Source organism: Carex rostrata, chromosome 12 (genome assembly GCF_964058835.1).
Source record: "Carex rostrata chromosome 12, lpCarRost1.2, whole genome shotgun sequence".
Lineage (NCBI taxonomy): Eukaryota > Viridiplantae > Streptophyta > Magnoliopsida > Poales > Cyperaceae > Carex > Carex rostrata.
The window spans coordinates 1,371,753-1,382,357 of NC_135929.1; the positions used below are offsets into that span (position 1 = coordinate 1,371,753).

General features: G+C 31.7%; 1 protein-coding gene across 1 annotated transcript; it reads right to left on the reverse strand.

Annotated features, from left to right (window-relative positions):
* Positions 1-1,907: 1,907 nt before the first annotated feature.
* On the reverse strand, positions 1,908-8,204 carry LOC144563529 (peroxidase 24-like). The gene is made up of 4 exons (XM_078313024.1): positions 7,923-8,204; positions 7,575-7,766; positions 5,696-5,861; positions 1,908-2,482 (listed from the first exon to the last, which is right to left on the reverse strand). Exons 1-4 carry the CDS (start codon positions 8,136-8,138, stop codon positions 2,067-2,069), a joined length of 990 nt encoding a protein of 329 aa, XP_078169150.1. The 5' UTR covers positions 8,139-8,204; the 3' UTR covers positions 1,908-2,066.
* Between the last annotated feature and the right edge of the window lie 2,401 nt (positions 8,205-10,605).

Consider the following 10,605-nt stretch of genomic DNA (forward strand, 5'->3'; position numbering starts at 1 on the left):
CATGTACTGTTGATGTTTAGATAATCCAATTGTTTACTATTATGATGCACTGATAATAAATAGTAAAAAATTTCCAAAAACGGTTTCAGCATTGAAAACAGCGGTTTTCAAACCAGCTTAGTAAATAGTAAATTTAAAAAAAAAAATATAAAGTTTGATCTCTAAGCAGATTTTAATATAGATTGAACATCTAACGATTTGAATTTGTCGTTTGAACTTCAAATACTAAATTATGGCTCCGTAAGCACTTCGGTGGAAGTGCTGCCGACAGCAAATCTCAGGTAAATGCATAAAAGTTTGACGTGGAAGTACAGGCCTTTCAAAACCTGTAAATACAACAATTGAGCGGCCCAATGAAGATGGCCCCTTTCAGAAGCTATAAGCCTAAATTGGCCTTTCAGAAGTATCAAACGGATTGTTAAATTCCCCTTTTAGAAGCTATAAGCTTAAATTTACTTTCCTCAAATTTATACGAGCGTTTAACATGCCACGAGCCCACGAGCCCACGAGCCCACGAGCCCACGAGCCCACGAGCTAAGATAACATTGAAATTTCACTGTGTGATATAAATAGTTAATTATTTTTTAAATCATGATGCATAATATACATATTCATATGATTAACAAACTGTCTAACCCTATCCAGTTTTTAACTTTTTATAACATTAAACTTTCAAATAATCTCATACATGCATACTTTTACTCGTTCTTTGTGAGATGCAATTTTTATTTCGTTTAGAAAAAATTAATGAAATTTACTTTTTTTTTTTTTTTTTTACCATGCACGTAAGCTACGGGAATCGTATATTATACGGGTAAAGCTGAACTTTTCCATAGACATGTCACGCCAACCGTTTAGGTGAGAATCTGAATCGCAATCCTTCTCTTTATGAAGTTCTTCAAAGAATTGAAAATGTGTCCGATGTCAAGTAGCTTGTCGACCAAATTGCTCGCTCTTGCATTTGAGTAGTGCCGCATCCCTTGTTCTACTTCAGTTCACAAATAGGCTGAAAGCTTTATATATATATATGCATATGCATATTAGAAATTCAACTTTCGGCCAAGCTATAGATTTTAAAAATATCAGAAGCACATCCAAAATTTTAACAGAGCTCATTCAACAGGCGAGACTTCAATAAATAGTTAAGGTACCAGAGATCAAGAAATCAGACACATCAAGCACAACTATAACAGAAACACTAACATGAGTCAGAACGTTTCTCTACAATATTATATTCCAAAACATCAATCTGAGGAGAGATGTATTACAGCATTGGCATCATATTTTCCCCAAATCATATAATAACTGTAACAAGTTGGTTTAATTATGTCTAATCAATTCAGATAGAATTAAGTGCAACATCCAAAATTTCAGTCGTTCACCGTTAATTTGTACAATTACAGTTCCATCTTGTGATAATTTTGTGGATATAAATTGTTAATTATTTTTTAAATACTTTTTAATCTGGTTCCAACCTAGATAATAAGCAATTATCTGATCCAAATAGCTTAGTATTTGGAAGGACCGGTACCATGGGCCGGGTACTTACAGAATTATCTGATCCAAAACCCTTTTAAATAAAACAATTGACTGGCCCAATGGAGAAATTAAATGGTCAAACCAAACATATGATGTAATTGTTTTCAAACCAAACATTCAGAATATACATATAAGGCTAACTTTATTTTCCCCAAATTTATATGAGGTTTTAACATGCTACGACCTACGATAATATCTCTGCACAAATACTGGAAATTTCCCCCGCTTTTGAGATGTGAAACATTGAAATTTCACTGTGTAATATAACAGTTACTTTGTAAAGCATATATATAATACATAATAAACAGAATTATATAGCGGTGATTAATGTGTCCAATCTGATGCTGTTTTCATAAATTGCAGTACACTTCAACCAATCTCAAACATGAATATATACTTGTTCTTTAAAATACAATACAATTTTTATTTAGTCAATTACAAAGAACGAAATATACATTTTTATTCTTACCATGCACACAATATAGAAGCTACTATAATCATATATTATACAGGTATCAACAGACAAATCACGAATTGATAACACGGCAGTTCTTCCTAATCTCGCCAGCTGTTCCGGTGAGAACCTGAATCGCACCCATCCTCTTTATCGAGTTCTTGAAAGCATTCAAAAAGTTGCCATCGTCAACTAGCTTGTCGACCAAATTGCTCGCCCTTCCATTGGTGAGTAGTGCTGCGTCTGACGTGAAAAGCCCCTTGTGCTGCTTCAGGTTGGTATAGTAATGGCTGTCAAAGGTTGTGCTGGTAGTGGGGTCCATTGGCACGGATGTCACATTGTTCGACAGGTTCTGGCATGTCCGTTGCAGGAATCTAGCATAGGTCAGGTCCAGGGAAGGGTCGATGTCGTTTGCGTTGTTTTGGCCGGTGAAATTGAATATCCGTTTGCTGAAGCTGTTGCAGTGGCCGATTCCGATCGTGTGCGCACCTGCTCAGACAATAAGAAACAGCTCATCATAAAAACAAATATATATATATATATATATATATATATTCTTTGTTAACTGGATCTTAATTATGGGCTACTACTGTTTATTTTTTGGTGGTGTATAAATAGAGATATATATCTATATATACATATACACACACACACATTACACATACACTGCGATTTGTGGTTTACTTCTGTAATTATCATGGTACAATATACTGTCCTTAATTATGGAATTTGAAAGTGTCTGGTTATAAAGAATTAAACTGTTCAGATCGGATAATAAAAATTAGGCACCAAAATAATTAAGCTGCACGTCTCAACTCTCAAACCAGATTAACCGAACAATGTGAACTAATGGCAACCTCTCATCATAATACTAATCAGATCGATCTAAAAGGTGTGATATATACTAGTCCAGAAGCAGATCGATCTAATTAAAAGGTGTGATAGAATAGGACAAAAAAGCTTTAGAATGGACATATATAATTTTATAATTATTTAAACAACAAACATATTTTTACATTTTTTTCTTCTGAGAAAATATCATAACAAAAGTATATTTTTCAATTTTTTTTTTTGGATTAGAAAGTGACACGCACGTGTCTCCTCTGGATATATATATATATGTATGTGATACCGTGTTATATATTCGAAATATTGGGCTTATTGTGGTAATTTGGAGGTGTGTATTATACATTCATGATTAATTTTGTTTCATTACATCGTTTTATTAGAAAAATATTCGAATTATTTTATCATAACAAAAGTATATTTTTCAAAACATCTTTAATAAGTTTCATACAATTAATCTAACTGTTATTATAATAACGTGACGTAGCTTGGCTGGGTAAGTATTAATACTAGTTCAAATTAAAGTGTAATGTGTGCATGATTACGCACACTCCAACAACAAATAATTGAAGGTATTGACGAGAATTAATTCATGAAGAACCTTCTTGAAATTAACCAACTAACTTTTAGGAAGCAGCTATATAGCTAGGCTAATTCCTAGGTGTAGATAAATTAATATATTTTTGTTTTAATTTGTTTTGGATAAACCAATGTATATATGGTTGAAAGAAGATAGACACAAATTGATTGAGGCACCAGTCGTTTTCATTCGTCTCCCTCTGGTCCTTTTAAGTAACACTAGCCTCTCGTATGATCTATAAGAGTACTATTATTAAAAAGCAAACATCAAAATCATGTTTGCTTCCGCAGCTAGATATATATCGCTAGTTATTAGTAACATGCTTGTCATGTCGAATAAGTGTTGACCACACGACACACAGTGCTAGTAAATTAATTAATTAGTGAGTCCAACAAAAATTTAGATGATTCATTGGAAAAGATTTGGTAAGTTCTTGCGATCGATTCCAACAATTTTTTTTTTTTTTTTTCAGAATTCGAGCATGTCATGTTATAACTATATATGGAAAATGTCGGGTGGATATATAATTATAAATAAATATGGTCTCATTATTTTGAGGTACAATGTCATTGATATATTAATGATACGTAACGTAATTAACTTGCGAGTAGGAAAACATCAACATATATGCCACATCATACTTATAGTTGACTAGCTGATGCTCTAATTTGGATATCTACAAATTAATGTCCGATATATATATATATATATATATATATATATACACCGACATTTCCTTTAATGGATTGATAACTATTTCAACTACTATACTTGTTTGAAAATGACAGAGAAATTAAAGTGTGTTAGAGATGTCACCTGAAATTACCTTAATTAACATAATTTTTAGTGACTCGATCGATCTTAATGCTATTGGCGTTACATTTGCATTCAATCAGTAACCAGGACATGCAGAAGCATGCACTACCAGTTTAATTCCTCTTATTAGTTAAAGGATGTCAACAAGCAAAAAAAATAAAATAAAAGTTAAAGGATGTCAAATAATATTTGGGATAAATTTATCTATGGATATATTTCTTCTCGTCGATCCCTAATATTCCCATATAAATTAGCAAGTGATAAGAGGGGTCGAGTTGTATTTAATATAGTGTAATTGACAATTTATTACTTTTGTCAAGTACAATTGGGATTAAGTGTAGAGTTTGGCAAAAACCCGGGTCGGGTATACCCGCCCGTACCCGCCGCCCGGGGTATCCGTGCCCGAGCCCGGGTATGGGTCGGGTACTCGGGTATGCGGGTACGGGCAAAAACTGGACCGGACCCGTTATTTTGGACCAATACCCGACTATACCCTACCCGAGTTTACCCATACCCGACTACCCGTATACCCGAGTACTGTTCATCCATTTCAAAATTCAAAAAATCTGATTTTTTCCCCCCCCAAAATTAAAAAAAAAAAAAAAAAAATACCCGTACCCGCCTTACCCGTCAAGGGTACACGGGTAAGGGTATAGGACGGGTAGGGTATGGGTTTTGAAAATTATACCCGCCATACCCGTACCCGAATACCCTTGTACCCGAGTATACCCGTACCCGAGACGGGTATACCCGGGGTACCCGTACCCGCCCGAGTATAAATGCACTAATTAAGTGTTTGCTGACTTTTCTTCCATATATATTAATTGATTGACCACTGTTTGAACAACTCAGCACCGACTTTTTTTTTAGTTGAGAAGTCTTTTTCAGACATGTCGCACACCAACGTGTTCGCTTAATTTTGTCCTCCACATATTCAGACCAATATATATATATGCATGTGAGATATATAGGGTCTCCTAGCTACTAGATATATACCTAACACCTAGTAACAGGCAACATTATATTGTAGTACATTCTTCCTTTTTTGTAGTAAAAAATTATAATAATGGGACACTTGCAAAAACCCCTAATTAGTGGCATAAATTGCGGTGCATCGAACTAGAAGAAAAAAGAAAGATAGAAAATATAGACCAACAATTAATATATGTATCTATGTGTTTGTAACTGTGTATGTGTATGTATATGTATATGTATATGTATATGTATATGTATGCTCAAAATTCAAAGGTATACTAACTATTACTTGCTAGATACATATATACAATGCACTTTAGCAATAATTAGTTATATAAAAATTTGGAAAATGAAGGCACACCCTCCTTTTTTTTTTCCAATTAAACAATATAACTAAAAATTACATGCCAATATGCCATAGTTAAGTAATTAATGATGATTATGAAGGGAAGTAATGACTTGTATATTTGATAGCTAGTACATACCTGAGAGGACAACAAGATCTTGTACGCCGAGGGATTTACTCGCAAAGCTGCTAACGAGCGTGCTGTAGTTGAAGCTTGGCGCCGGGATGTTGGTGCGTGCCTCTGTCGCGATTGAAACTGTGCCATCACGACGGCCTGTTTGTACTTCCCACAGTGGTTTGTCAAACTGCCAATGAAGATTTAATTTGGCTTCATAATGTTAATACGTATATTAATAATAAAAAAAAAAGATTTATTGGAAGTATGCATATAATAAAAATAGAGTGAGTCTATGCTACTATGCATATTACGATTTGTTACTGTGCTACGGCTCTATATTTGAGTTTTCAAATCCTAACGGTCTATCCGAACTGTTCATCTTGTTCTCCATATTAATATGTGTTTGAAGACCAAATTTTACATTTTTTGAAATTTTTTTTTACTATTTTTTTAGATTTATTGAAAATCACTGTTTTTGAATGGTCCAGAATTTTCAGATCAAGTGATTTTCTAACTATCTAAAAAATAGTAAAAAAATTTTCAAAAAATGTAAAATTTGGTCTCCAAACACATTAATATGGAGAACAAGATGAACGGTTCAGATCGACCGTTAGGATTTGAAAACTCGAATATAGAGCCGTAGTACGATAACAACTCGTGATATGCATAGTATCATAGTATGCATGTAAAGATCTGTTAAAAATAAGAAGAAGAAGAAGATAAGAATTGATAGTATGCATGTAAAGATCTGTTAAAACCTAAAAAGGTAAAAACTAAAAAGTGACAGCTGTCCACCTCTCGTATACTGGGGTAAATAAGAATAAGACAGCTTTTTAATGAAGAAGTAAAAAAAGGGAATGATGACGATTGCAATGTCCCCGTTATAGAATGCTGTATGCATGTAAATCCTATTTGGTTGTTTGTGAGTAAATGTCAAGGCTTATAAAGCATTATGAAGTACTTCACGTAGCACCAGTCATTAAAGAAGCATGCTAGTATACCCTTCTATATTTGCACTTAATATGCATGTTAAGTGATTGTGTGTGTGTGTTTTGCTATTGAGAGCCTTGTAGGTTGTAGCTTTTGTCATCTATAATGATTGATAACGTTCGCCAACTATAAAGATTAAAACTAAGCATATCAATTAATTTAGCATCATATATATATGAGGAGGGTTCAAATGCCTCCATTTTTTGTGCCTCCACCATGCCTTCATTTTTTAAAATTTTAATAATTCAAAATTTAAAACTTAAAAATCAAAATAAAACCGTTAGATATGATCTACATCATTTTATCTATGCACATGTAAAAATTATGACATTTCAATTTTATTTTGATTGTCATCAAGAGCTTGTAAAAAATGCACTAATTTGGATGATTTTTAGACGTTGATTTTTGAACTTATTGATTCACATAAAAACAAAATTGAAATGTGATAATTTTTTATGAGCACATAGAGAAAATAACATAGATCACATCTAACGGTTTTATTTTGACTTTTAAGTTTTAAATCTTGAGTTATTAAAGTTTTAAAAAATGGAGGCATGATGGAGACAAAAAATGAAGGCATTTGAACCCTCCTCAATATTAATTTATTTAACATAATTTCGTTTTTTTTTAAAGTGTAGATGGATCCTCTGTTTTTTTTCTTGTCATGATATATATATTAATACCTGGAACTAATTATCTAAGAACGCATCATACATGTGTGTGTGTGTGTGCACACACACACAGAACTATATATAACTATACCACTATATATAATACTTTATAATAGATAATTTTATTACTCTATACTCGTACTAACTAATAAATAAACAAATATATAACATACAGTAACTTGTTGCAATGTCTAATTAATGCATCTTGATATTTTCTAACTTGGCTGCTAAACACATACCGGGAAAGAAACAGAGTCTCTTGCAGCCAAGGCAACAATGTCAGCACAGGAGACTATACCGGGGCAAGCCTCCTCCACCGCTGCCTTGATAGCATCAATCACCTCATATCCACCAACGGTTGCATTTGGTCCCGCATCTTTCTCGGCAGTGTTGTTTGCCGTTGAGTCGATGAGCAAAGAAGCATCACATCCCTAGCAAATGAGCCACAGACTCAGTCAAATGTCATGATATTAGGGAAACAGCAAGTATTTGCTGGTAAAATAATCTCACAATATATAAGTTAGTTTATTAATTAAGCTTTGCATCATTAATTAGTGAAAATAAAATATGACATCGCAAGTACTTACCCTGACGAAGCAATCATGGAAGAACAACCGAATCAACTTTGCCGCCAATTCGGGGTTGCTCGCAACATTTTGCGCAATAACTTTTGACACAATCTGCTCTGCTTGAGGACAGCTTTTCTTGTAGAAACCCACTTTCAAATCTCCAGCCTGAGCTTCTACATTGCAACCAAGGAACAACACGCACCATATCAAAGCCAGTACAAAATAATGCCTCATTTTGAAACACAAGATTATTAAGTTGAAGTTCAAACTGACAAAAGAAAGAGAATACAAGTTGGGATAGTTTTCTCCTCTCTTTCCCTTTTATAGAAAGGTATGATAGTGTCAGTGCCATTAATGAGACTGTAATACGTGGCTGTTGACCAAATAACTGTATTTAGTTTTTTCAGTAAAGGTTAAATTAAAATAGTAAATACCCTTGTTATCGAGGCAAAATTAAAATTAATTGTACATGATATAATTGTCCATTTGCGGTGGCTACTTTTGAAACAGTCTATTTGAGCAGCAAGCTAGCTAGGAGTTGATATGAATTTTTTTTTTAATAAACTAATCAAAACTGTAAATAAGTTAAAAAAAATGGTGGATATACATTATTAATTTTTTTAATAAAATTAATTGTCCTTGTAGTTTTTTTTTTGTAGGAGCTGATTTTAAGGAGGTGGAGGTAAGTGTGGGACAGGGTTAGTGATTGAAGGTTTAATTAATTCAGATTCTTTTTTAGACTCCATAAAGAGAATTTAAACAACAAAGTAAAATTTTAAAATAAAATAATTTGTAGAGAAAAATTAACAATGTACGTAAACCAGGAAAGTATTAAAATAAAATTATGCATCTGCCTCTGATCACATCCGAAAGTATTAAAATAAAAAAAAATTCAAATTAACAATGTAAGCCAGGATGAAAGTTTACGAACTTTTATACTTTGCTGGAATGAAATTAAGAACTAGGAATTAATTCTTAGCATTTGGTCCAAGTAGAATAAATTATCTACACAAATTAAAGTGTCCCTGCCTGTGTTTGCTCCAATATTGGTTCAATAAAATAAATCCATTAATCTCTTTTTTAAAATAAAAATAATAATACTTGGAGGAAGAAAGAGAAATTAAACAAATTGGAATATATATGCTTTAAACATCCCTCTCATGCCTTTATTACAACCGAAACAATCCGTTGATGAACAAACTTTTTTCAAGCTTTCTTGTACTGTTGCTTCTTTTGTTTCTCCTCGAGTTTAATTAAATTCTTTATTCAAGGAGTAATCTCACCAAAATGAATAAGATCACTTTCATTGGGACCCGCGTATATATTCATAGTGTTTCATAAAGTGATGCACCACGACTAATCATAATCAAATTTAGTTGTTTGCATCTCTCTCTCCGCAAAACGTACTGTTCCATGGAGTGGACCAACTTAATTTTTTTTTTATGGCATTTAATTATAAATTGATTAGATACATGAAATAGCGTGGGTTAGGTATATAAAAAAAATCATATAAGTTTTTTTTTTTTTTTAATTTAATAGTAGCTACTAAGGTTGTATTAATAAATTTGATTACAGCAACTAATTCTACATAGTTAATCATGTTATTATTTAGGGAAGTGCATTGACATGTGTATATCGTGTCATACTCGTATAAGTTAATTAATAATATGATTATTTAATTAGGAAATTACTACTCGTATAACTTGTGTCACCATAAATAAAATTTGAGAACTTGATCCTCACAGACTTAGGGATGTCAATGGATACAGTACGGGATGAGCAGAGACATTTTCATACTTATAATCTATTCTTACCCATTAATATAACGGGTAACAAAACAAATAACAATAATTAGCTAATAAATTGATAGCATTTTTTATTTAATCTAAATATATATAAAAAATACATCATGAACCTAATATTGCAAAATATAAAAAAATAAAAAATTTATCCCATTATTATAAAAGATATAAATTATTAATTAAATGAAATGATAATATATTGTGAAAATCATTTTTGTCAAAAATTACTAATTGAAAAATATATAAAATGTTAATAAATTAATTTATCATAAAATACTAAATAAATAAATTAGATAAAATGTAATATAAATCAATCTTAATAGAATAATTAAATTATATAGTTATATTTACAAATAAAAGAATATTATCATATATTATTTATATTTATCAATTATTCTATAGGGTAATGGTACAAAATATCTCTTATTTGTATATTTACTCAATAAGATAATTAAAAAAAACTAGTATCGTGCCCGTGCGTTGCAACGGGACATACTATAAGAGAAAAAAAAAAAAATTCTGTGTGACCTTTCTAATTTTATTTTCTTTCCTTCTTTCTATCCTGTTGATTTGTGCTTCTAAAATTTTCAATTGATTTCCATTGTAATATGTATAGAAACAAAATTGATAATAATTTTTAGATTTCTCATGGCAATAGCTATAGTAATGTATAAGAGAAATAAGGAAACATAATTATATCGCTAAATTGGAGAGGGAGAAATATGAAATGAATGAAATAAGAAAATGTATTGTATCTCTAAATTTTAGATTTTAATTAATTTTAATTGTAATGTATTGTGTGGCGGTACGTGTGGCGAGTATGTTTTTAGTTAAATTTAGACTTCTACATATTATTCAGATGCATTTAATGAAAATAAGACATATTATATAATTGGAGG

Bases quoted from the DNA above. Each gene is read 5' to 3' on its own strand.
- LOC144563529 (XM_078313024.1), bottom strand. From the start codon at position 8,138: ATGAGGCATTATTTTGTACTGGCTTTGATATGGTGCGTGTTGTTCCTT. The intron at 7,767-7,922 runs GTAAGTACTTGC...CTCATTTGCTAG, and splicing joins TCCATGATTGCTTCGTCAGG to GGATGTGATGCTTCTTTGCT. The intron at 5,862-7,574 runs GTATGTGTTTAG...CTTCATTGGCAG, and splicing joins GAGACTCTGTTTCTTTCCCG to TTTGACAAACCACTGTGGGA.